The sequence below is a fragment of the Eublepharis macularius genome, chromosome 5 (assembly GCF_028583425.1).
Source record: "Eublepharis macularius isolate TG4126 chromosome 5, MPM_Emac_v1.0, whole genome shotgun sequence".
In the NCBI taxonomy this organism is placed as follows: Eukaryota; Metazoa; Chordata; class Lepidosauria; order Squamata; family Eublepharidae; genus Eublepharis; species Eublepharis macularius.
In genome coordinates this window covers 115,362,838-115,390,815 of record NC_072794.1, presented here as the reverse complement: position 1 = coordinate 115,390,815, position 27,978 = coordinate 115,362,838, and the positions used below count along the sequence as shown (strand labels likewise).

Below are 27,978 nucleotides of genomic sequence, written 5' to 3'. Positions count from 1 at the left end.
GTGAAGGAAATCTGTGCTTCAAGTTTCTACCATGGGGTGGAATCCTGCTCGGTCTGACTTTCTGATGTTAAGTCTGCTGTTTTCTTTTTGACAACGCTCAGGAACACACACAGGAAGAACTGCTTGGAGTTTGCTTTGCCAAGTTTCCACACAAAAGCTTTCAGCAAAGCAAGGAGGAACCACGCAGCAGGAATCTCTGTAAGTAGCTTTCTGCTGCAATTTCTCCCGAGTTGGTCACTGAAGCAGATACTTGTGATAAACAACAGTAGATTGCTGCAGAAGCAAAGGGAGGGGACTGGGACAGGTAAATAATAACCAGTTGCTAACTGAATAGGGAAGGTAGTGGGAAGGACGTTAGCTTTCCAGATGTAGCAAGAGATTTCCAGATGTAGCAAGAGTAGAAGAGGCAGATAACACATAATGAGCCAGCATTAAGTTCTCTAATAGTTGATGTAGGACCCCAGAAGATTACGTGCCTGTAGGGGTGAAGGAGAGCACTCACTTTTCTTCCTTTTTTTGTTTCAGCAAAACAAAATGAGGGGTCCTGTAGAAGAAGTAACGGGATCATCAGACCCCAAAGGATCTCACAGTAATCCAAATGCCTTCTGAACTATCTTGTTCGGAATCTCTGCATAGATTCTCCATTGTTCTTTTTGAGATGCTTTAGGAGAATGCACACGGACAAAAACTGATCCCATTGATAAATATTCCAAGTGGTATCCAGGGCCAAGCACAGGCTGGCCAGCAGAATAACACTGCTCCTTTCTGCATGCTTACAAATTGGTTGAGTAAAGGCTATTTTAGGTACCAAGGGGAAGGTTAATGCCTGACCAGTTTCTGCAGATTTAACGCCCCCTCCCCCTTCTTATTTTCCAGTTGTTCATCTGTAGATTGTGTAATAATTTACTGAGTTCATGTACTGGATTTGTAGCAAAATCAAGCAGCTAATAGCACTCCCTTTTTACTGACTATGTTTTTGAGATATTAACAAGCTGGATTTAAATGGATGACAGGTTTCCTGGCATGCAGACCAGTGACCTCAAAAGCGGTACTTGCTTATTCTGCTGCTGCTGCTAAATGACCAGAAAACGGGACAAACAGGGAGGCTCCAGTCCTTGTGTTTGTTGGGGAACAACCTGGGAACTTTGCTCGAGCCTGTACAATTTTCGAGCCTGTACTCGCTCATAATATTTATGGGCCAGATAGCAGTTCTAATATGCATGTTAGAACTGCTATGCCTGTTTATTGCTACTTTAATCTGAACCCAAAACACACAAGGAATGAGTAATTCTTACAGTGATTCATATATGAGAGACTGTGATCTGGTTGAGGGTGTGGACAGTTTGCATCTGGGAGGCCTGGATTCAAGCCCTCATTCAAACATACCACAGCTTTTTTACTTCAAATCAGGAATGGGACAAAAGAAAGAATGTCAAGCTTTCCAGGAGAGCACCTGCAGTGTTTTAGAATATTTGCTTACGCTAGAAGAAGATATATATATTTTCAGTTCTCATGATACTTTCCTGAAGTACAAAAACTGGAACAAATGAAAAGAATTCAGCACTTAATTATGTTTTTATTTAATAGTAAAGTTTCACTATAAGATTTGGTATGCACAAAAGCTCTAAATGTTTGGAGACTGCATTGCTAAGCAGACTGAAACCTCATCCCATGATAATAAGAACTGTTAAAATTTCATAAGCGTGCTATTAAATATGCAAACTAGGAGATGCCTTCCAGATTGCAAGCAAGGCTTCTAGTTTAATATGAGGCCCCATGAATCGTTGCCTAGGGGTGCCTTGACAGGTTAAAACGTGTAGTCATCAAAGTATATAATTTGACTGGCCTATTTTCTATTGCACAGGCTATGTTTTTTCAGTCCTCAGAACACTGTTAAAATGTGTTTATCTAAGCAACCAGAAAAATAATAGAACAGAAGATTCATGAAAGCCTCCAGTCCACCCAAGCTGGTCTTCTGCTTCAAATTGCAGTGGCTACATGATATAATTTATCTTTTAAGGGCTGAAAAAGGCAAGGGGATTCCATGACGTGCAGTTCTGACCTTTGCACAAGTATGCAGTGGCCTGGATTGGCTGGCAGCCCAAGGCTGCAATCTCCACTCATTATACATAGCCTGCCTTTCAGGTTCTTAGGATCTGCTGGGGCAGCAAGCAGCCATAAAATAATATAATTGTGCCACAATACATGTAATTTTGGATACGTTAACACAACAAAAAGAAAAACATCAGTAAAACCCACTTAAACTCAGCATGGAGTTGTGGCAGAGGAGGAGCTACGCAGGGACAGTGGTACAGGGGGAGCAGGGCTCCCTTGCAATATCTTCCCAACATAAAACAGCCTGTGGGTGTTATTGGGCTGTAGGGGGCTGCCTGTACAAACATTCAGTGCACAGGCAGCCCCCTGATGGGCAAATAATGCCTCTGGGTGCCATTTTGGGTTTGTAAAACAATTCAGGGGGAAGGCAGGTGCCCCTCCTCCCCCCATACCACAGTCCCAATTTGATTGGATCCCTGCAGTGCTTCAGAATTGAACTCCCGTGGGGAACTCGCAGCTGCCATCCTGCTTTCAGCTTCTTAGGATAATTCCCTGTGGCGATCACATGGTAGATACAACATGCAGTTTGGACCTAACGGCGGTTGTTAAACAAACTTCAAACCATGATTTCAGGTACCGCTTTGATGGACCCTAACTAAGCATAGTTATGGACTGTCCTGCATTCAGATGATCAAGCTAACCAGAGTTTAATTAAACCTTAGTTTCTCATTATGTGTGAAACAAGCCATTATGGACTGGAGTGGCAGCTAAATCTCAATTTTTTGTCTACTCACCGTGGTTTCTTGATAAAAGGTTTACCTCTCCCTTATTAGTTTTGCTGATCACAGCCTACTTTCTTTGACCCACAGAAATTAGTGGGAGTCAGTGGGAGTCACCAATCTTGGTTCTCTTTGCTCGTTTGGTGACCAAACTAAAGCAGATGTTTTTGGAACATCCATGTGACATCCTCCTCCAATTGCCCACGTTCTGGGTCCCCCCCCCAGTTTGCTTTATTCTTTCCCCAGTCTGCTTTGCTATGTTCTCTCTTGAAAGCATGTTTGTACACTGTGTGGACTTGTGTAGGTTCTGCCCACAGCAGTGCCATTTTCCTTGCCTCAGTCCCCTTAGGCTGCAAATCCTGGCACCCCTCACTAGGGGGCTTTTTCAAGTTTTTTACTTTGAATGACTTAAAAGCAGTAACTGATATATTGCTGTCAGAATCAAAAAAAATTTTCTGGAAAACAGACAGACACTCTCAGGCTGCACATAGCTTGTCTGTCTAAACCAGAATGAATACTTTCTCTCAGCACATTCTCTCCAAACTGCAATTCACTCCACCCCCTTGGGTACAACTACTGTCCAATCAGATTTCACTCCACTCACCCAGCCAGCCTTCTTTCCTCAGAGGCCTGCATTTTAATTAACAGCAACAGTTTTAAAAAAAACCTACATTAGGAAGCAGAAATAAAATCTAAACTATTCGAGTACAACACATTATATCCCCAAATTAGGGTTCCCAGGTCCCTATACTCTCCGGGTGGGGGAGACGATGACCCTGGGACTTACCTGTTTTGATCTCCTCATGAGCACTTTGCGCACACACTCCCAGAGAGGTGAGATGGTGTCACTTCTAGGAAGTGATGTCATCACTCCAGCCACAGGCATGCTCCCGAGCTTTGCTCAAGACTAATTCAGGCCCATTTGTGGCCAAAATTGGCCCCAGCAAAGCATGGGAACGCACTCATGGGTGACATGATGATGTCACTTGAGGAAGTGACATCACTGCACCCTGCCAGGAGCATGCCCAGTGTACGTTTTTCCGGGTTGCCTGCTGGTGGTGAGCAATCTCCGGGGGGTTTGCCACCTCCTGACACCAGTCTCCAGTGATTGGCAGGCAATGGGGCAAACCCTCGGGAGATTGTCCACCACCTCTAGGCAACTGGGAAGTCTACCCCAAATACCCCAGTAGCAGAGGGAAAATAGCAACCACAGTGGACGGAAGCAACAAAAGTGTGTGTTTCTGGTGGTGGTAGTGGGACTCCCATGTGGATGCTGTGAAATCCCCTGCATTCACATTGACAATGGAAGGGACAAGGAAAATTGTTCTTGTTTCTTTAGTCTCGCCCCTTAACCTGTATAACCTCTCTTTGGTTTCGGTTTCTTAGTCATGCTGGAGTGACTGAACCAGCAGAAATTGGCTTTTAACTGTGTTGTTGATGATGATATTTGAAACCTGGCCTACTAAAGGGCTCAATGCTACTTTAGTTGTGTGTGTTATTCTGCTATCAGCTTGGGACAAGTTAATTTCTTTACGTACTTTAATTTCCTACAAAAACATATTCCTAGATAAAGATTGCAGACAATTGTATGTATGTATAAAGGAGCAAATTCCCCTGAACTTACTTCTGTGGAACACACATAGAATGGATTGTGTATGGGTTAGACCTGAAAGGCTTTCACACCACCAAGGGACAAGGGGAATGGGTAAATGAATTTTTCAGGACTGGACTACATGCTTGAGTCTGAATTTTTTATTCTTGTGCAGCCATGCAAAAAGAGAGGACAATATGACTAGTCAGCATTATGCATATTCAGAAACTGTCATTATGCACTGATCCATAATTAAAGCAGCATCTAGTTACATTGAATGGCTAAACTTGTGGCCTATTTTCCAGCATTTTGAGTCCCTGGGAGGTCCGGAAACTATTTCAGACAAGAAATAAGATTCCTGTTTGAGATGACCAATTGTCCCAACATACAGCCATTTTAAAAATCAAGTGTCATTCTAAAGACTATCAAATTTATTGTGGCATAAATTGCTTGCGCTAGAATCTATTTCTGTTATAATAAACGTGTTAGACCTTTTCCATATGGATTGTGTACCGTTGGAAAGTGGGTCCCCCCCCCCACTTACCCATAGCATCATGGTGCATTTGTGCTCCTCCGGGGTTTCCCCTAGCTTTTCTCTGAGCTTTTCTAAACGTTTTTTTGCTGTGAACTTTTGGGAAAGATCACAGCAAAGCCTAGATGGCAGCCGTGTGGGCAGGAAGGTCTGGATTTTCCCAGTCACACCCACACGGCAGCCATTTTTCCTGCTCCAGGCCCTGCAACCGTTGCCACCTCCCCCCAACTAGCTGTTGTCTTTGTTTTTTTAATTGGCAATTGAATCTTACTATATTGTTAGAACCAGGGCTTTTTTCTGGGAAAAGAGGTAGTGGAACTCAGGACCACACAATGACATCACTTTGGGTCAGCTGGAATAAGGGGGGAGTTTTTTAAAGTTTAAATTGCCCTCGGTGAACATGGTCACATGGCCAGTGGCCCTGCCCCCTGATCTCCAGACAGAGGGGAGTTGAGATTGCCCTCCACGCCCACTGGCGTGGAGGGCAATCTCAACTCCCCTCTGTCTTGAGATCAGGGGGCGGGGCCACCGGCCATGTGACCATTTTTAAGAGGTTCCGGAACTAGGTTCCACTGTGTTCCAGCTGAAAAAAAGCCCTGGTTAGAACATTATAACAATGTGTCTATCAGGTTAAATGAATTCCCATTGTTCGTTTTCATAGCTTTCCTTATATGCCCGTTATATCACCACAATAAAAGCGGCAACAGGCTTAATTGTTTTTTAAAAAGAGAGGGGAATTCAGAGAACCTGACAACATACTGTTATAATGTTATAACAATATTCAGTTTCTGATTTTTTTTTTTTAATAACTGAAAACTCCCTGGTGGTGCCACTGCCAGGAAGCTGGGGCAGCAACGGGCAAGGCATACAAGCCAGCCTCTGCGTGAAAAAGACCTAGTCTTTAAAGTAATTTGACCATTTGCTGTTTTGACTGCAACAGACCAAAAGTGCAATCCTAAGAACATTTTCCTAGGAGCAAGCCCCATTAATTAGTCCCGAGTAGATTTCTGGGTAGAACTATTTAGGATGGATTTCTACCAAATGCAGAAGATGATAACCCTATGCAGAACTAACTGGAATTAAAACAGCGAAGATATAATACAGATGGCCACTAACTGGATCCCTTAACACAGCCCCTTTCCTTTGCCAATAGCTGAAACATGGTGGGAAATTTGTCACGTGAATCTAATCAGTGAATGACCCATGCATCATTGACAATTGCTCTTATTTTGGAAAGAAGGTGGGTGAAATCAGAACTATGTCACAGGTTCTGGTAATTGTTATATTTGGAATTATAGTCCTGTCAAATAATAATGGAGATGGTGATTTCTTCATATGTCTCTATAGCAAGGACATTTCACAAACTGTAATTATGAGGCTTTCTTCTGCCAAATCCCTAAATAAATGATTCAGCTACTTGTAAGATACTACTCATTGAGAAAGTGGAAAAACTGGGCCCTTGGACTGTTGTGTCTATACAATATCAGAAATCATGCATGATGTTCTTTGTGATCAAGGGTAAATGGTTCATAGTGTTTCATTTAAAAGCCATCCAGGCAAATTCTGGATAAGAGCCTCGTGGTGCAGAGTGGTAAACTGCAGTACTGCAGCCCAAAGTCTGCTCATGACCTGAGTTTGATCCTGGCGAAAGCTGGGTTCAGGTAGCCGGCTCAAAGTTGACTCAGCCTTCCATCCTTCCAAGGTCGGTAAAATGAGTACCCAGGTTCCTGGGGCTAAAGTGTAGATGACTGGGGAAGGCAATGGCAAACCACCCCGTAACAAAAGTCTGCCAAGAAAACGTCATGATGCGACGTCCCCTCATGGGTCAGTAATGACTCGGTGCTTGCACAGGGGACTACCTTTACTTTTACCTAGGTAGGGCTACATCTGCCTGTGAGCAGCCCACATAATCCCAGCTTTAGAAGAGGGTTCATACTGCTGTTCATGAGACAGCACTCCTGGGGACTAACTAAATGTTCTGGAGCAGTCATTTGGTATGTTACAATCCGGGGACAGTAGGATGCACTGTGGAATGGAAGGAAAGAGAGCCAAAAGGGCTTCCTATAGCCACCTTTCAATTCTTCCCCTCCACTGGCCATCATAAGTACCACTCAATAAAACAACAGTTTCTTGGCTTTCTTTGCCCAACAGCTTTTTCTTTATAACTGTATAGGTTATAAACTCACACTACCAAAAAGGGTTGGATGGCTTCAGACAAAGGGTGGGAAAAACTGGCAATGCAGTCCCATGTAGTCACTCTAGTCTAAGATCTAAGCTACAAGTGATGCCTGACACAGGTTGGACACTTGTCAGCTTCCCTCAAGTTTTGATGGGAAACGTAGGCAGCTCAGCAGAATGTTGGACAAGTGACAGTTGAAAAGTCCATTGGATAGCAGTCAGAGAGCCAAGCTGCAAGACCAGGATACATTTCCCATCAAAACTTGAGGGAAGCTGACAAGTGTCCAACCTCTGTCAGGCGTCACTTGTAGCCAGGGATGGATCTTGGGTTCCCGGCGCCTGGGACAACCCAATTCCAGCCACCTTTGCACAAGCGCGCAGCGCACGCGTGCTCCCGGCACTGCATGATGATGTCATTTTGTCACGTTATCATGCAGGGCAGCGTGCCGCCAGTGGAGCAGCAGCACTGCTGATGGCTGAGAGGCCACCCGTGCCACTTGCTTGCCCAGCTGAGGGGGTGGCTGGCTTGCTGCATGCTCCCTGTCCTGCGGGGCAGGCGAATGGCGTGGGCAGCCTCCATGCCATTCACCTGCCCGGCTGAGGGGGCAGCCAGCTTGCCGCATGCTCCCTGTCCTCCTGGGCAGGAGAATGGCGTGGGCAGCTGCTCAGCCGCCTGCGCTCCCAGCGGCATGCTCCCGGCAGCGTGCTCCTAGTGGCTGGCAATTGCACCCGGTGCCCCCTCTTTGGCGGCACCAGGGGCAGACTACCCCCCCTGTCCCCCTCAATCTGGCCCTGCTTGTAGCTTGGCTCTGACACTTGAACGGCAAGTAGTGATCATGTAGAGATCAAGTGGAGCGCAAGTGGAGCGCAAGTGAACAGGGCGGAATACACGTGAGTCTGTTCACTTGCCGTTCAAGTGTCATTCATCACTTGTATCTTGGCCTGGAGTCTATTGATTTCATTGGGCTGAGAGTGGAGTGACTCTGCATAAGATTGCACTATAAAATGCTTACACAGCAAAGTTGCATTTTTACTAAAGATTTCTAAAAGTGTCAATAACATACACCAAAAACTTTTTTCGTAGCATACACCAAAAGCATAAGAGCATTTGGGGTAAGAAAATAAGGGAAAATACATCCAGCTAAGCATAACTATTCCTGCAGGTTCCAAGGCAAAACCATTTCTTTTTTGCTCATCTTGGCACCTTTCTTAGAGTCAAGACACATTTATGAATCACCAAGGTATAGAATAAGGATTTTGCTTCACACATGCAATGAGAGATCTCTTTTTATCAGGGCTATTTAAATTTACTTTCTTGTTACAAAGAGGACACTAAACAGAACATTAGCAAACAGTCGGCAGTTCAGGCCAAGGAGACAAGATGGGGTAGCATTTGCTATTAGCTGAGATGTAAGAAGAGAGACAGCCCCAGCCCAGGGTTGCCTCTTGGTACTGTCTCTTACATACAGCAGCAACAGTAACGGGCCTTGTTGACAGCCATTTTACTGACAATGGTCTCCTTGTCAGTTGTGTGTAGGAGATGCTCCCAGTCTACTCTCATTTCACTGCTGTAGAAAGGACAGGGTTTGCTGGGGTCAGGAGGGAGGCACAAGTGCAGAGACAAATGCTCATCATTTCATGGTCCTTGCAGTCCTAGAACACTTTAATACAGAGGCCTCCTAGCATCAGACATGATTAGATTCATGATGGAAGTCAGTGTGAAACCAGATTCAGGACCTTTCACAAAGTACAACGTGGAAACCCATGAAACAGCAATGCTAGATGGTGCCAGCATCCAGCAGATTGTATATTAAATATTTTTAAAAATAGCCGTTCATTTTCCATACTGCACTGACAATGTTTAGAAGATCTAAGACTGTAAAATGTAAAGTCCCTCGGGACTAGCTCATTTGTGCAGGAACCTTTATGGTCGGTTCGGTTCACATATGAACCATGAAGACCACCCTGAGATCCTGGGGGGAAAGGTGGGTAGAAATGTTCTATAAAGATAAATAAATTATGAGGGACAAGGTAAGAAACCATTAATGTAATCCTCAAGTCCCATCCGCTATACATGCAAGCACAAGGGGCTTATAGCATCCCTTATACCTGGAGAGGCCAAATTTCTCTCCCACCCATGTACTTTTAAAAATAGTAGTTAAGGGGTCTTCACAAGACTGGAGGCACACGGAACACTGAACTGTCTGCTGGATTCTCTCTGAAGGAGCTGCTCCTAAATAAATGCTAACAATAAATAAATGCTAACAATTGAATGAATAAATGCTAACAAGAAGAAAATGGACAGCATACTTAAGAAATTCTATACATGAGACATCTTACACAAGGATGCTCAGGTATAGGGAGACAATGTTAGCTAGGAAGCATAGTTTAAAAAGACAGAGCCAAAGGCTCTGTCAATTTCACCTCCTCTTTGGGGAGGCAAAGATGAAATGAACAAACTCTGTAAGGAGCAATCTCTGTAGGCTCTATCTTTTTAAACAATGCTTCCCAGCTAACATTGCATCTCCCTACACTTGAGTGTCCTCATGTAAGATGTCTCGTGTAGAGAGACCCTCAAGTTCTATTAGTATGGCAGTGCAAAAATGTACTGTTATAAGTGCAAAAATAGCTACAGAGGTACCTCTATGTGCAACAGGTTCACATGGTATTTTCTTCATTTAATCACAGGCAGACTGGATGATCCCTTATTTTTTTTTAGGATTGAGCTTGATCACATAAGGCTTAGTTTATAAAATTTACAGTGCATGGAACAGCATTTGCTCTACATTCTGATCAGCTCCACTCTCCCAAGCCACAGCTATAGTTTCCACCTCAGCTCAGTTTGACAACTCTCAACACTTAAGAGTTGCGCCTTTTCCCAATGGAGAAAAATGGAGAAAAAGAAAGTGGGGACCTATGAAGATTCAAGGGGAGGGAAAATCCCACCCTCTCCAGCTCTGGCTCCCATTTCCCCTCTACCTTTGCCTCCACTTCTGCTGCCTTCCGAACCAATTCCCGCCTCCAACATTGCTGGGTCTGATTCCACTTCTTCTCCCACACATCTGGTTATGCTTCCTTGCACCGCCACTCTTGCCAGATGTTATTGCTTTCCTCTCCTTCCCTTCTTGCTAGCACAACTATTGAGAGCTGCCATAGGTCTCCAGAAATAGATTCCTTCTGGGCCCTGCTCACAACCCAAACATATGAAAACAGATCACATAACTTGCTAGCTCTATAGGACCCCAAAGTTCACAGCCCCTCACCCCAAATTTTGTTCCCCTAGTCTTCCCTCCATTGCAGTTTCCTGCTTACCAGTTGTCCTTTGCCCTCTTCACAGCCCCTGTGTTCTCTCCTTTCCTTGACACCCAGCCTTCTACCATCACCACTACTTATCTCCTGGTGGTGGCCACACAGGGAAGAAAAGTTCAAGTATGTGTGAATGGGAGAAAGAGATTCCCAGATGTGCAGCTTTATGGAAAAATGGTTCATGGAGGACTTAGGAGAAGTTGGCCAGGTAGAAAACAATGCAGTTCAACTGATTTAAACTGATACCATTTAAAATGGTATCAGGGGCTACCATTCTGCTGCTTAGGAAAAGCTCCACAAATCCATTGAATGAAAAACTAATTGGCTAATGTTACTTGAAAAGTCTTCTCTGAGAAGAACCAGGTGTGCTACACTCACAGTAACACACTGTATGTGTTACTGTGGCATTAATCCTTGCCAATGGTTGGGCTTTTATGCTATGGAGAAGGGATTTTGTCATCCTATTGGCTGAAGATATAAGGTGCTGCTAATTACTGTGTTTCTCCTGCCTTCCTTTAGGTTCCATTCATGGATGCAAGCAAGAAAGTGGATTTGAAAATCATTATCATTGGAGCTCTAGGGTAAACCGCATTCGTTGCTTTTAGAGTTTCCAGAGTCCACCACCACAATGACTGTTTTTCCTTTGGGTTGATAATTCCATTGATTATTCTTACATAATAATAATAATAATAATAATAATAATAATAATAATAATAATAATAATAATGTAATATTTGTCTTGACTTTTTTCAAGCCCTGTCCATTATGACCTTCTAAAAATGAAATTCAATGAATTAATGGAGAAAGTAGAACTTAAAAGAAAGTATAACTTCATTTCTTTGATTATTGGCTTGGCATCTTGCCATTGGAGTACTGAGCCTTCCACAGTTATGCTTTAAACATCAAATAACATCCAACAACAGAAAAATACACATTGTGTTGTGTATGGGGTTCCCAAACCTGTGCTGCTTGTTCCATAATATTAAAAAGGGTATATAAAACTGGGCCTCCATAAACTAATAGGAAAGTAGCAGAGTAGCATCAATTGCAGGAAAGAACATGATGGGTTTAGGAGCTTGCTGGCTGGTGTGTGAGAAAGAATGAATTTACACTTAGCTTAAGTTGAGAAAAGAAATTAGAGTTCTTTGTTATAGGAACTTCATACTCTGATAGGCAAGAGAAGAGAGAGATTCCTATCTATCTAGTTTAAGGATGGGACTGGATTGCAGGACGAGTCCTGCATCCATGGTGCAAGATGGAGAGAAGAGATAGTTGTGTGACAAAGAGAAAGATGCCAGGAGGAGAAAGTCCTGAGATTAGCAATCTACACATCAAAGGATAGTTCAGGGCAGTAAAGAGTAAACAGATGCTCTGACCTCTCTATCTTTCGAATTTTCTGGTGTGTCCCCCCCCCCCACATCCCTGAGGAAAGGGACAGCATCTATCCTCCTCTTCTAGCACATAATACTAATTTGGGGTCAGGGTAAATTTGCAGGGAAGATGCTGCAGGCAGGAGGTAGTGTTGAAATTTTCCTTTCTCCTGTTTCTGTCTTCCAACACTTCATTTTTTTAAAATCCGCCAGAAACAAACACATCTGGGGATGGAGAAGGAGAGGTTGCAGGGGGAAATTAGCATGCAGTGGAGGAATTCAGCTCCCCACTTCCAATCTGCCAATTCTCCCCTGCAGATGTCCCCTGACCTTTTTATTTCCTTTAGCTGGCAAAGATCTATTTAAGAAACTACTGTTTTTCATGTGCAATTGGCAGTTTATCTATTAGACAGTCAAAGGATATGGCAATCAAAACAACCCCTTAAGCACTTAATTCATGCCTCTGGCTTCTGGAATTATATATGGAGGGGAGGAAGTGATCTTGAAAACAGATGTCAAAAATAAGGCTAACGGTATTAACATCTGAGAAAATTTGACAATGGCATAAAATGGTTCTCTTTTTTAACACAATAAAACCTAATGGTGTTTAGGAAAGTCACGTCTCAGAAGTTGACAGAATCAGCCATAAGACAAGGGGGATCCCCAGCAAATCAGGACAGTACAGAAGGCATTTGGACCTACCTTTTATGCTGAGTATTGGTGCTTGTGATCAATAAACCAAATTTTGCCCGATGCCAATGCCAAAGCATTGTTACCCAGAAATACTGCAGAATCTTTGAAATACTTCAAAGTGGGATGTATACCTATGAAAGCAGATGGTGATGGTGAGAAGGAAGAGAAACCAAATGTACAGTAGGACCAGAAGCAGTTGAGATTTTTAACAGTGCACAGCTGAGTTTTACAAAATCCTCACATAGTCATACAAACAGTAGTTGCTTCTGCACAAAACTCTTGCTCTGCGCACCTCTCCCAAAACTGCAGCTGTTTTATTTTTGCTTCCTCATGACACCATTGTGCTTCCATTGGCCTTCTGAGTTTCCCCTGGATCTGCTGTGGGTTTCTTCAAACAGACTCTGGTACAATCTTTCCTGAATGACTGTACTAAAAGCAGATTTGGGGTAAGTGTGGACAGGAAGGTGTGGGTTTCCATATCTCCCTGGCCACATCTGGTCCCACATTCAGTGCCAATTTCACCTCCCATTTATCATTGCCCCATAAGTCTGGCAGCCATTAGGTGACACTCTTTACATGATTGGTGGTGGTGGTGGTAGTAGTAGCAGTAATAACAACATTCGATTTATATACCGCCCTTCAGGGCGTAATGCCCACTCAGAGTGATTTACAAAGTATGTCATTATTATCCCCACAACAGTATATAGTAATATAAATATAAATCACCTGCCAATAATTTTAAAAACCCTGCAAAAAATGAGAAGGGGAAGTAGTTGGCAGGAGAGGAAAATCTCCATGTGGAGCCTCCATTGCTGCTGCGAATGGAGTCTTTGCATTCCCAGTATTAATGAGAGGGAAATGGGGAATTGCCTCAATGTGGAAACAACTGTTATATAAAAGTGAAGCCAAGTAATACATTTGAATGAAGACAAATCATTTGAAGACCTTAAATCAGTAAGTACCATCTTAAAAGATCAGGTTGTAATTAGAGTTAGAGATCCAAAGTCTAACCTACTGCCTCACAGGATTGTTGTGAGGATAAAATGGGGAAGGGGAGCACGTGTGCTACCCTGAGCTTCTTGGAAGAAGGGCAGAATGCAAATCTATATATCTAGTAGATGACTGAATGTTGTGTCTGACAGGGGCTCTCAGTTTGCTGGGCAAAAGACAAAATGTTTGACAGGGGCTCTGGGCTTCAATATGTTACACCAATCCCTAATTATCTACAATCAAAAAGCTTTGTAGAAAATGAGGTCAAGGTAACAAAAATGGGTGTCAAAGGGTATAAATCAAGGGAGAAAACCACTATCTGGCTAGGCTGAATTTCAAGCTGTTCGCTGGAAAGTCTCCATTGGAAACCTAGAAACATGCTTTCAAGCATAGTGGCCGCATCTAAAAAAGTGGGAAGGAACTTGGCTACCTAATAAATTATGGGATGGAAATTTCTGTATTCCAATTGAGAGGTTCACTCATAATTTTTGAAAACATGACGAGACTTTTGGAGTACAGAAGGCACAAGTTATCAGAGTAGTGGTACCACAGAAAGTCTGTCATACTTTTAAATGCAACAGAAAACTCCTTCAACTTATTCCAGAAAAGAAAAAAAATGCAACAAAATGGTGTACAGATCAATTCACAGATCAAACAACAGAAGAACGACATATATAAAATTACTAAATAGAGTCAAAACTATGTGGATAAATCAAACTGTGCACAAAACCTAACCAAACAATATCAACATATACACACTAGTAGTCTTTTAAAAATAATTATTTATTTTTCTGATTACTAACCAAAGGCTTACCATTATTATGTATAAAGAGGATACGTTAAATTGAAGACATCCTTGGCTTCTTATCTGTTTAACTTAAACTGAATACATGTAACTGGTTTCATCTTCTAATTCTTGGCTGCAGCTCAAACAGCCTAAAAATACTATATAATTTTTCATGGTTCTTTCATTCTAGTGTAGGCAAAACCTCTCTTCTCCTTCAGTATGTCCACAAAACATTTCATGAAGACTATCAAACTACCCTGGGAGCCAGTATCTTGTCTAAGATGGTAGTGGTGGACAACACCCTCCTGAAGCTGCAGGTGAGATGAAGCTCGTGTTAAATCTCCTGCTCCATGATCATGCAGAGGTTTCTGGCCTGGCTGCACTTTGTCCAGCAATGTGTGCCATTAGATGGCTATTGTGAGATACCAAAACCCAAATCGATGGAATAGCTTTTATTAAGACCAATCAGAATAACACAGCAGTGTGGAAGCTTTCCAGTTCTGAAGAACTTGCACAACATGTTGTGTGTTATTTTTGTTGGTCTCAGAGCCAAGCTACAAGTGACGCCTGACACAGGTTGGACACTTGTCAGCTTCCCTCAAGTTTTGATGGGAAATGTAGGCATCCTGGTTTTACAGCTTGGCTCTCCATTACAGCTGCAAGACCAGGATGCCTACATTTCCCATCAAAACTTGAGGGAAGCTGACAACTGTCCAACCTGTGTCAGGCGTCACTTGTAGCTTGGCTCTCAGTAAAAGCAATTAAATAGATTTGGGTTTTGGATTTTTCTACGGACCAATATGGCTACCAACTTTTATTGTGAGGGAGTTATTGTGGCTCATATTGCTGAGGATAGCCACATTCCAAATGATGTAAAGACTGAATTTGGTCAAATCAAAATTTTACTACTCACAAAAATAGTTTTTTGGGGGGTAATTGTTTTTATTGAGCAGATGTAAAGGCTTCAGAATTTACTCCTGTGAACCCTTGAAATGTTTGCTTATGGGCACTAAGAACCTACATCTCAGTGAAGCCCTCCAATACCCTCTGCAATTCAGCATACATGGCCAGAACCTGAAGTATATCAGGATCAGCTCCAGATCTGATGTCATTCCTCCTACTTGTCCCCATAAAAACACCCCTTGGTAACCATATCCTGCCTTTCAGGGTAAGCTTTCTTCCTGTGTATCCTGTGGTACGTCTATAAACAATTGCTGTGTTTGTGAAACATAAGCAAGCATGGCATCGGAGGTGCTGTAACATGGAGTGTAGTTCTCTCTGTTACCACAACCCTTGGAGTAATGTTAACACTAGGGAAGAAAACAGTGAGGGACAGCCTCTTTGCCAGGAATACAACCAAAGGCAAGGACTTGAAGGGTCCTCCAGCCATGACCCTGTGTAGTAGCTGCCACAACTACTGAAGATGCACAGAACCTAATCGAAGCTCCATAAATACAAAGTATGGCATGAGGACAGGTCCTCCAGAACTGGATCCCTTTACTTTGCATGATGGCTCATCTGTAGTTGTTCTGAAGTTGCTAATGCATGTATGTTCACCCTCCTTTTAGATCTGGGACACTGGTGGACAGGAACGATTCCGTTCCATGGTATCATCATTTTATAAAGGCTCAGATGGCTGCATCCTGGCCTTTGATGTCACAGACAGAGATTCCTTTGAGTCTTTGAGTTATTGGAGGAAAGAATTCCTGCAGACGGTCATTCCTACAGAGCAAAGCTTCCCCATGGTGGTTCTGGGAAATAAAATTGATTTGAAGGAACGACAGGTAAGAAAAGTAGATATGAGGAGTGGTGGGAAGATGCAGGATCTAAGAGCTCTAAACTTAGTTGGAAACTGCAGATCAGGATTGGACAGTGTGTTCCTCACACTATAACACTATGTGAGTAGTCTTCTGACAACGGAAGGCTTTAGCAAACACCCTCCCCCCCCCCACACACACACTTGCTTCATATTTCCCTGATTTATACAATTGTTTTCAAAGGAATTTAAGGGTAACTTATTCTTTAAGTTAAGGCCAGAGGTTTTTCAGAGATCAGGTATGCTGAATCATATCAAACCACTTGGAGCTAGCAATGGGATGATCCCCATTCTTGGATTCAGCCTGATCTGTGCACGTAGCACAGTCTCATTACGCAGTCTCTGCTCTTCAGTACATCCCAGCACATGCACACATTTCCCAATCTGCTTTGAGAACTCGCCTTCCACATGCATCATTCTCATGCATGTTTTGTGGATTTTTGTCGTGGGGGGGGGGGAGTTTCCAAAACAGAAAATGTGTTCTTTATCTGTCTCTCGTCAGAAATGACATTGGTGCATTCCCGCCTGCAGTGAGTTTGGGGAACTGCATAGGCTTTGCTCTTGCACCAGTGTAATTTCTTAGAGCAGTGGAAGCAAGGACGGAGAGCAATTTCACCCAAGCATAAATAGCAAGGATAAATAACAACTCATGCCAACCTTCTTCCAAACAACTTCCTCTACCTGCACTTCAGATGGACTGAAATCTTACAGTTCAAATTGGTTGGGACGTGCCTCTTTTTAGGCAATGAGAGAAAGAGTAAAGATAGCCAGTCACAGGGAATAAAGTGCAGTAATGCAGAAATGCCAATCTGATGTGCAGAAATGATGGGCCAATTCACAGAAGAGGATTAGTCAGCATGAAAATACAAGTTTTTTCCCTAGCAGTTTTAGCACTTAACCAGAACCAAGAAGAGCTGCTAAGAATGTCAGATGTAGGAAATCCTTAATATCATACTTGACCAAACTTAGTATGGCAATTAAAGAAAGCAACATAAAATAAATAAAAACATTCTGTAGCTAAAGTTCACTGTGGCAGCCATCTGATCAAATGCTTTCTCCTTTTGTCTGCTAGGTATCCGAGGAAGTAGCTTCATTATGGTGCTTGAAGAAGAACATTGACTATTTTGAAGTTAGCGCCAAAGATGATATCAACATAGTGCAAGCCTTTGAGACATTGTCAAGGCAAGCACTCTCAAGGGTAGGTAGCAGTAGTTTCTGTAAGCAATTAGCAGTTCTTGCCTGGATCCACATGGTGATGATTTTCCATGTTTCTTTCACTACAATGGATTCTCCCTGTGCTAGTTTCCCCTGTACTTTCCTAGCCTCAGTCCCATACGTGGATCAACATGGCCAAATCAGCTGAGAATAAGTAAGGAGAGTTGGCAAACCGAACAAAGCTGATAGAAGACACTCTTGGGCACTGCAGCAGCCTGCTGTTCAAATAGCATCCATGAGCTCTTGACGTGCTCTGCAAATACCAACTCCACTCCATCTACCACAGATCAATTCAGGCATTCAGGATTTTAGGCAGTCCCTTCTTCTCACTTGCAATGGCTTGACAACAATCGAAGGAGAGTTGTTTTATACAGATCACTCTGTTCTGATGATGAAATCACAGATCTTAGATTTCTTTCACAGACACTGAAGAACGGGCATTAGCAAACAGGAATCAAATCCAACATTAAGAAGTTGGCGAATGGCCACCAGGCACAACAGGGATCTCCCTTGAATGTATATCTGAGATCTTTGTCTCATATTCATAAATATAAATTGTTGCCTTGTCTGGTGTGCTGTTTTATATCCTATTTTTTCTTGTGTACTTATTATGAGCCTGTTTGCCACTTCGGAGCCTCTTCCTGGTGAGACCTCCCATTGAGCTGATCATTCGGCCACAGCACGGGCCAACTCTTTTTCAGTGCCTGCTCCACCTTTATGGAATGTCCAAGGATCTGAGTGTAGTGGCACCTTAGAGAGAGGCCAACACGATTTTCAGGATAGAAGCTTTTGAGAGTCAGAGCTCCCTTCTTCAGATGCAGGCTGCCCACCTAAAACTCCTCTCCAAGGAAGTGCAGAAGGTTCCTATGCTGCCCGCCTTCCTTAAGAAATGTAAGGCTGTTGTCTTTAAGTGAGCATTTTGCAGTTAATTTCATAAGGAGGATATTATTGTGAGGGAAAGTTATTTTGAGGTAAATACAACAATAATAATAATAACACTCGATTTATATATGCCCTTCAGGACAACTTAACATCCACTCAGAGAAGTTTACAAAGTATGTTATTATTATCTCTGCAACAATCACCATGTGAGGTGGGTGGGACTGGAAGCCAAGCTACAAGTGATGCCTGACACAAGGAGAACTCATGTCAGTTTCCTGCAATTTTTGACGGGAAATGTAGGCGTTCTGTCTGGCTTGTAGCTTGGCTCTAAGAGTTGATCTGGGCAGAGGTGATGGAAGTTGTTCACCGATCGCTTCCCTGCTCGTCGCTTGTCCTGATGGCCCTCCTGCAGCTCGAGGGTTCTGCCAGAACAGGCTGCTGGGCTGCATTGCCCGTAGGGGAGATGGAACCCTCCCTCCCGAGAGAGGACCTCGCTGCGCAGTCCTCCCAGCTCCTCAGCTCAGGTGCTTGGGTGCTGGAGCATGGGCAGAGTCACTCACCACAGGGACCATCTACCTCCCCCCCCACACAGCCACAGCCTGGCCCTGCTGCCGCTGGGAGCAGGGGCCTCGGCCCGTGGCTCCATCAAGCTGTGTACACGCTGGCTCCACAGCCCTTTGGCAGGGGATAAGTTGTGCTCGGGGCTGGATGTGCTCGCCCAGAAGTTGCTCCATTCCCTTGCCACCTGGCAGCAGGTAGAGCATGATCAGTTGGGCTGCCTTGTCCAGTCACCACCCCTTGGAGGCAGCCGCTCAGAGACCGTGGCCCCTGCAGCACTCCCGGCTCCTGGCTCCTCTTGGTCCAACAGCACGAGGTGGCTGCTAGGCAAACCTGCATGCCCAGCCCCGGCCATGGCCCATGATCAGCTGGGCTGTGCCCAACCCCCATCCTCTCCTGGAACTGTGCACGGTCAGGCCGCAGCCTGGGCTGGGTGGTGCAGGCTCACCCGGCAGCCACTTTGTAATGCTGGGCCAAGAGGAGCTGGGAGCACTGCTGAGGCCACTCTCCCTTGGCGGCTGCCTCCAAGGTGCAGCGGCCGGATGAGGCAGCCCATCTGGTCATGCCTGGCCTGCTGCTGGGCTGCGAGCGAATGGAGCAACTGCCAGGTGAGCACGCCCGGCCCACAGCACAACTCATCCCCTGCCAAAGGGCTGTGGGGCCCGCGTGTACACCGCTTGATGGAGCCATGGGCCAAGGCCCCTGCTCCCAGCGGCAGCAAGCGAGGGTGTGGCTGTGGGGGGGGGGGAGGTAGACGGTCCCTGTGGTGAGTGACTCTGCCCATGTTCCAGCACCCAAGCACCTAAGCTGAGGAGCTGGGAGGACTGTGCAGCGAGGTCCTCTCTCGGGAGGGAGGGTTCCATCTCCCCTACGGGCAATGCAGCCCAGCAGCCTGTTCTGGCAGAACCCTCGAGCTGCAGGAGGGCCATCAGGACAAGCGACGAGCAGGGAAGCGATCGGTGAACAACTTCCATCACCTCTGCCCAGATCAACTCTTAGAGCCAAGCTACAAGCCAGACAGGACGCCTACATTTCCCGTCAAAAATTGCAGGAAACTGACACGAGTTCTCCTTGTGTCAGGCATCACTTGTATCTTGACTCTTAGAAAGCTCTGGAAGAGCTGTGACTGACCCAAGGTCACTCAGCTGGCTTCAGGTGGAGGAGTGGAGAATCAAACCCCTTTCTCCAGATTAAAGTCCCACTGCTCTTAACCACTACACAAAACTGAGCTTTTCTTTTTTTTAATTTTAATTGTCTGCTACCATAGGCCAGATGGGTTTTTTGTAAGCTGCCTTGAGCCATGACAGTAGGTGGAAAAGGTATCATATAAATATTTTAATAAAGGCTGGGTGGGGGATTCAATGATAATGCTATGTACTTTGGAGGCAGCGGGCTGAAAATTTAAAAATGACTCACGGGTTTTAAACTCTGCATCCAAATTTCAACATATAAAGCATATATTGCCCTCTGGTGGTCATTTCAGTAAATTCCGATGGGCAAAGTTTTGTTTTTACTAATTTATAATTTAGAAAGTTTTTTAAAATAACAACAACAACAACAACTGTGCTTATATACCATTCTTCTAGATAGATTAGTGCCTCACCCAGAGCAATTAACAAGTTAATATTATTATTATTCCCATAACACAGCTGGGAAGCTGGGGCTGAGAGGAGGGGCTTACCCAAGGCCACCTACTGAGCTCATGGCAGTAGTGGGATTCAAACCAGTAGAGTACTGATTCACAACTGAAACACTTAACTACTGTGCTACAGCAGCTTGTGCATTTCCATCTGCAGGTCTAACCTGGATGTAGTTTATGTATATTCAGAATGAGAGGGAAGTTGTATGTATTTTTCTTTATATATTTTCACATTTTAAATGTTGAAGGTTACAATTGGATTGGATTTTAAAACCTTTAAAAATCTGGAGGTTTTTGAGACAGGAATTAGCATGAATACATAACAGTTAACTTTGGAATAACAACAACAACAACAACAACAACAACGAGAACTGCAAAAGGAATACAAACAGATTAATATGCAACGGAAGTGCGTTTCTAATCATGTAGCAAATCAGGTGAAAACCATTGCATTCAAGCTGTTGTTTGGCCATGGGAGTATTCTCTTTGGATCTGATTTATTTGGAAGCATGCTAAATGACATTACTGCCTCTGACCACACGGTGTTGCTCTCTGGTCAATCAGTGAAGCTCAGGCGCTGAATAAAAGCATTCCCATTCCAAGATGTGGTTATTATTAGGCCTATTGTCAAGGAAAATTGGCAAAAATGCCAGAGATTTTTTAAAGTTAAAAGTTTAAAATCTGGGCAAAATGAAAATACATTTATAACAATGAAAAAACACCTTAAAGCGATTAACTTTTCCCTGCAAAAGATAGTCTCAAAATCCACTTTTCAGTAAATGTTAGTTTGACAATTAAAAAGAACCTCCACACCCATAAATGGTCCAAGCACTGAGCATGCTCATTACCCTCAAGGATGTACTGAATGTTGAGAGCAGTTGAATGTCGGTTGGGGTAGAGGAAAATGGGCTTGCTCAAGCTTTTATCTTGGCATGGATGCGCAACATACCTACCATGCCTTGCTTATGTGCGTCCCAAGAACAAGCGGCTGGTCACTGTTCAAGTTCTGGCCTAGACAGACTGGTGGTCAGTCACTTTTTATCTTGTCTTCACTGGGGATATTTGGGACTTTATCCCTCAGTTTATGTTGGTTTATATATTTCTTGTAGTACCAAGGGAACATTGAAAGATATTTCACAGATTCTATTAAGCTTACTCCTGAAGACAAAGCCAGAAAGAAATGCTGCTGAGATGATGTTTGGAATGAAGGGATATTTTCACTCAGGGAACAGCTGCAGATGTTGTACATCTCTATGCCTATCGAGGATGGAAGGACACTTACAGCAACCACACTAAGCAGAACCTGGAAAACTACAGGTGATGACTGAAACACACAGATGGGAACCAACCTAAAGTACCTGGATTGCACTGACCAAGCCAAATCACTCTGTGGCTCTCATCCTTCCTGCTCCAGTTGCCTTCCAGGGGTCTCTACACATTACACCCCACCCCATCTCAACTTATGTTTCATATGTGACCAGATGTTTATTTTTAATGGAAAGTGTGAGGAGGAATCAGCTCCCATGCATGCACAGGAGAAGCATCATTCCTTCCTTTAACTAGCTGAGAAGACCATGGGGAAAGGGCTATTTGTCTTACAACTGGTTCTATGTATCTACTAGGGATCCCAGACCCCCCGGTGGGGGCAGGGGATCTCCCACCCATGCTCCCCACACCCCGCTCCCACTTACCTGAGCAGCAGGAGGGGCACACACCTTCCTTGTGTGCTCCCCTGCAGCACAGCGCACTCCTGTGCGCCACAGTCACCGGGATTGGGCCTGTTTTGGCCCGGATCGGGGCCCCTGCAGAGCCCAGGAGTGCACTCCACGGCAAACTGGGCCCGTTTTCAGCAGCTGTGAAGTGCAGGAGCGCTGCGCTTTGCAGCGTCCCAAAATGGGCCCATTTCAATGCGGATCGGGCCCGTTTTTGAGGCGCTGTGGAGCACAGGAACGCTCCTGCGCTCCACAGCACCCCAAATGGGCCCATTCTGCCATGGATAGGTCCCATTTTGAGGCACTGTGGAGCGCAGAAACGCTCCTGTGCTCCGCAGCACCTCAAAAACGGGCCCGATCCATGGCAGAATGGCCCATTTTGGGTGCGTTCTGCAGCGCCCAGCCGCACAATGATGTCACCCCCAAAGTGACATCAATGCATCTGTGGGGATGTGCATGTGCACCCCCCTCCCCAATAAGTGCCAGGCCCCTGTCCCCTGCCAGGAGATTGAGGGGGCCTGGCAACCCTAGTATCTACCCTGGATCTTTCCTTATAGTCTAAACACTCCCTCAACTTTGTGTATAAAGAGGTCCTCAGGTGTCATTTTGAAACTCAGTCCCTTCTTTCAGAGTGCCTCCATGAAACAACCTGGTTATTTTCCAAACTGAAGACTCTCTGATCTCTGGTTTATGCTTTTTCCCACCTCTTGCTACCTGTTAACAATGCCTGGAAACTCTTGTCAATTTCCACTCAGCCTTTGAGTGGTTAAATTTCCTACACAGTGCCTAAGGACACATGGTGTGACTAGAATGCTCATTGGCCTCCTTTAAAATAATCTGATCTGATTTTGCAATTCTGACATGAATTGTTTAATTTTGTTCACCATACACAAACTTGTTTGCAATACCACTGAGAACCTGAAGCTGATAGTATAGATGCAGGTCTTTTAAAAGTTTTATTATTACTAGAGGCGGGCACAAACCAAACCAATATTTGTTGGTTCGTGGTTGGCGAACCAGCAATTCATGGGAGCTCATTTCTCACAAACCATGATGAATTTTAGCCCAATTCGTTTGGTTCGTATTCTGGTTTGTCGCTGCAGACAGCCTGGTGCCAAATACACAGTTTCCTAGGCAACAGGGGGGATGGGCTCTCTCCAGATCTTCTGCTGACCTGGAAGTTGGGGCAAGTTAATGAAAGTTCGTGGTTCATGAAAAGCGACGAACCACAAACTGCACGGTTCAGAATTTTCCCAGTCTGTGCCCATCTCTAATTATTACTATTCAAAGAATAAAGAGTTGCCTAATTCCCAGTGTCTGGGTCTAGTTCCAGTGTCTGATTTCTTGTTTCCCTTCTCAAAAATTCAAGAACAGTTTGCAAAATCACCTGTCGAAGTTTGCAGTTCATCCTGGGAACCTTAGTCCCACCTTATCATGCACACTGAAGAGAACAGCATTTTTGGTATCCATGACACTGGTGCATCACATTTCTACCACTATTAGCAGAAATAGTGAAGAATACCTTCTGAGGTGCATGCTTGTTTGTGCAGTGGTAGGTGGCACACTTAAAATCACAAACTTGTCCTGTAACAGGAACAAATGAAACCATCCTCAGTTTCTTCATCTGTAAAATAGGGGCAACTTCCACATTTCAGTGGTATTATGTAAAGTACAAAGGCAGTAAGAAATATTATAGGAGAATTTTTTTGAGAAAATTATTTTAAATCCAAGGTCACTTCCACATATGAGTTTTGCTATTTAGCATCCTAAATTACCGTATTCTCTAATTATTTACTTACATGGTTTTCCCTGCTTTTCTCTGTTCTTTCTGAAACCTGCTTTGGCATGATCTTTCTGGCAAGATCATAGTCAAAGCAGATTTACCTACCATGTGGATGGGAAGATATGGATTTTTGAATCTCCCTGTCCACAATAATGCCACTTTCACCCACCATTATCCCCTCCCTGTGCCACCAGCAGCAAACTTTTTGCTGTCTTAAAAAAACGGCAATAGCTATATCACTATAGTGCTGTTAAGATATAGTGACATGCCCATTCTTGATGGGAATAGTGAGTATGAGAGGAAATAGAGGGGAAAGTATGGAAAATACCTCCGTGTGAATGCTCCATCACTGCTGTGAAGGCCTCTGCATCCTCAGTGGCAAGGAGTGCGGGAAGGCCACCCCCCCACACACACACTTTTATCATTTTGCAGAGTATGCAAAACAGAAATGTTCAGGAGGGCACTCTTATAACAGAATTACTACTGTGGTATATTGGAACAGCTTTATAAGAAAAGAGAAATGTAGGCTGTCATGTTCACTGTATGTATCACCTTGCTTTTACTGCATTGTAACTCACATTCTGCATTATAGTATGCCATGCCTTGAACAGGTTTTGTTTATTGTACTCTTGTCCCATTCTGTAATTCCAATTCTGCTGTATTTTTACTGCATGTCTTATGCTGTCTGATTGCATTATTTTTATATTTTGCATTGAGTCACAGTAAGAAAGTTGGGCTATAAGAGAAGTTAATTCATTGAGTTAATTCATTGAGTTAATTCATTGTAGAGCCCTAGTGAGTTTTCCCAGGAAAATGCTCAGGAAGATGGCTTGGCATGGGGAATTGGCAACTGCAGGAGAAGAAAATTACACAGGGCAATTTAGTGCTTAAAACTGAGGGCATTGTTCATGTGAGGCTTACACTTTTGGGGGCCTAAAAAGATCTATAATGTGAATTTTAAAGTGTATGAGCTTGAATGTATGTCCAAAATTTCTTGCTCCAGATTGGAATACCTTCCTCAAGAGAAAGAGGAAAGTATTTGAGGCATTTCAGCTTGGAGGGGGGGAGCTGAAGGGGAACATGGTGATAGATGATTCTAAAATTACAAATGGTATGGAGAGCATGGCCCTGACTTGGGTAGCCCAGGCAAGCCCGCTCTCATCAGATCTAGGAAGCTAAGTAGGGTCAGCCTTGGTTAGTAATTGGATGAGAGACCTCAGATGAAGATGAGGGTTGCAGAGGCAGGCAATGGCAAACCACCTCTGACAGTCTCTTGCTATGAAAACCCCACCAGGGATCACCATGACTTGAGGGCACTTTCCACCACCATCATGGAGAGTGTGGGTAGATTTCTCACAGTGCAAGCCCGTGCTCAGTTACTCCACTGTAAACCCATTTGGTTTAAACTGGAGTAACTCTGCATGGACGTACTGAGAGTCACCCACTCATCAGCATTATGTTTAAAATAGACAAAAGGAAGTGCAATTTCATACAATGCATAATTGACATGGAAGTCACCACAAGATGGGCACTGGCTTAAATGGCTGAAAGGGGTAAGACACATTTATGGAGTATAAACCTCTGCATGACTACTGTCAGTGATAGCTAAACAGTACTTCCATGTTCATAGGTAGTTTGACTATCAACTGGTGGGGACAATGAAGAGGGGCAGTCTTTACTCAAAGACTGTGGGTTCCCAGGGGTACCTTGTTGTCTACTGTGGGAACCAGAATATGGGCTAGATGTACTTTTGTCTGATCCAGCAGGGCGCTGTTGTTCCTTCCAATTTTGTCCTATAATAACATTCTAATAATGCACAAACAGCCTGACAGAGACTCAAAAGTGTCATTTGAAAACAGACACCTTTTGGTCTAGAATGTATTGGTTGTGAATAGGGGTGTGCAAGGAAAAAACTTTCGGCTTTCTTGTTTCGGGATTACCCGAAACAAGATTCTCTACCGGCATTAGCCGAATGCCGAAACAAGAATCTCTTTCGGGATTCGGGATTCGGCATTATTTCGGCATTCTTTCGGGATTCTTTCGGGTTTTTTTGCTGGGAAAATGCCTCCGTCTTTCAGGACGCCTGGAGGAGGCATTTTCCCACCAAATAAGCCCAAAATTGGTGGGGACCTTCCTCTAACCCTTCTCTAACACCCACCCAAGTTTCAGACAGATTGGACTTTGGGGGGCCATGTTATGGCCCCCCAAAGCAGGTCCCCCCATCCTCCCATAAAGGAGCATCTTCTTCATTATTTCCTATGGGGAAAAAATGAAGAAGCAGGCTTCCTTTGCCAGGGGTGGCATTTTGCATGCAAAATGCCCCCCAGCCCTCAGGGGCCCTTCTCCCACCCCTCCTCCCACCCCCCACCGAGGCTCAGCCTGCTCCCACTTGGGGGGGCCATTTCATGGCCTCCCCAAGTAGGTGCTCTAATCTCTACCACTGACAGCTGGGGGAGGCTTGTGTTGCCAGGGGTGGCATTTTGCATGCAAAATGCCCCCCAACCCTCTGGGGCCCTTCTCCCACCCCTCCTCCCACCCCCCACCAAGGCTCAGCCTGCTCCCACTTGGGGGGGCCATTTCATGGCCTCCCCAAGTAGGTGCTCTCAGCCCCTAAAGTCCACCCTTCACAGCCCCACACAAACCCAATTCCCCCCCAGCTGCCACACACAGACCCAAATCCCCCCAGTAGCCCCTCACAGACCCAAATCAACCCCCACCTGCCCCACACCCACCATAACCCCAGGAACAGGCTGGCCTGCCCTCCCCTTTTGGGAACCCCTAAACTCTCTTTCCCAGGGCAGTTCTGCACAGACAAGGGGTGCCACAATGGTGGCAGTGCCAAATCGTCCCTGGGAAAGAGCACCTGCCCTGGCACACAGACAACCACCCCCCTGACCCCCCCACCACCCGCAGAGAAGGCTGGCCAGCCTGCCCCATTGTTCCCTATGCTGGGAACCAACCTCCCATCAAAGAAGGGAACACAGACACACAATCATTAAGTTTAAAAAACCTTTATTTTCTCATTTTCAAATTACAAGTGGTCAACAAATCACAACATATTACACTTATTGTCCCTCATAGCACAACACAACACAATTAACTACACATCAGAGAATCTTAAACACATTTTTTTTTTGAAATGGACAAACAGTAAAGTTTTGAACATTACAACAGGTCACATAGTGAGCGGGCACAACAGGGCATGGAAACAGAAGATGATCATAATAACTACCAGCCTAATACAACTCTCCCTCCATAAAACGACTTAATGGGGGGGAACCACTGCAACAAAATCCCCCCCCCAACCCTCTGGGGCCCTTCTCCCACCCTTCCTCCCATCCCCCCACCAAGGCTCAGCCTGCTCCCACTTGGGGGGGCCATTTCATGGCCTCCCCAAGTGGGTGCTCTGCTCTCATCTCTACCACTGACAGCTGGGAGAGGCTTGTCTTGCCAGGGGTGGCATTTTGCATGCCAAATGCCACCCTCACCCTCAGGGGCCCTTCTCCCACCCTTCCCCCCACCCCCCACCACATGCATTCCTTGACAATCAAGAAATCTGGAGTTAAATATAATGTGCATGTAAGTCCCTCAAAGACAGAAGCAATATGACCCATTTGATTTCCACAACCTCAGACACAATTAGGGATCCGTTTCCCCTTGGTGGGGGATCCCCCACTCTCACCTATCACCCCGAAGGGGGAAAGTCAGTGAATGAGCCTTCAAGGTACGCTCCAGGGGCTGCTGCCGTGATGTCACTGATGTCATCTGGCTGCCCTGAGAGTATGCCTGTGCTTTGCAGTGGGCTGATTTGGGCCCTGCAGGCCAAAGCAGGATCCCTTGTGGCCCAAATCTGCCTGCTGTGAATTGTGCGTGCTCCCCAGCCTTGTGTGATGATCACATCACTTCCTAGAACAGACATCATCATGCCAGAGCATTGCCATTAAATGATCATGCGTGTGTGAACAGACCCTATGTATCCTGTAGGCTTCAGTGATGGTATAGTAATGTTTTCACTCACATTATAGAGAGAGAGAGAGAGAGAGAGAAGGGGGGGAGGCACTGAAGCTAGATTATTTCTTCTATTTTACTGTC

At 44.7% G+C, this 27,978-nt stretch overlaps 1 protein-coding gene across 2 annotated transcripts; it reads left to right on the top strand.

Moving 5' to 3' along the window:
* RAB7B (RAB7B, member RAS oncogene family) lies at window positions 1–24,775 on the top strand. Of its 2 annotated transcripts, none has more exons than XM_054981545.1 (6): window positions 1–198; window positions 10,961–11,022; window positions 14,472–14,598; window positions 15,850–16,065; window positions 17,170–17,295; window positions 21,501–24,775. In XM_054981545.1, the coding sequence occupies exons 2-6, from the start codon at window positions 10,970–10,972 to the stop codon at window positions 21,579–21,581; spliced, it is 603 nt and encodes a 200-aa protein (XP_054837520.1). In that variant the 5' UTR covers window positions 1–198; window positions 10,961–10,969; the 3' UTR covers window positions 21,582–24,775. The 2 variants fall into 2 exon arrangements, with proteins under 2 accessions (XP_054837520.1, XP_054837519.1); XM_054981544.1 differs by lacking the exon at window positions 21,501–24,775 and adding an exon at window positions 526–589 and having other exon boundaries at window positions 17,170–17,880.
* Window positions 24,776–27,978: the final 3,203 nt, after the last annotated feature.

Excerpts from the sequence above, each read along its gene's own strand:
- RAB7B (XM_054981544.1), top strand. The coding sequence starts at position 10,970 with ATGGATGCAAGCAAGAAAGTGGATTTGAAAATCATTATCATTGGAGCT. Across the intron at positions 14,599-15,849 it reads ACACCCTCCTGAAGCTGCAG|ATCTGGGACACTGGTGGACA; the intron begins GTGAGATGAAGC and ends CCCTCCTTTTAG. Across the intron at positions 16,066-17,169 it reads TTGATTTGAAGGAACGACAG|GTATCCGAGGAAGTAGCTTC; the intron begins GTAAGAAAAGTA and ends TTTGTCTGCTAG.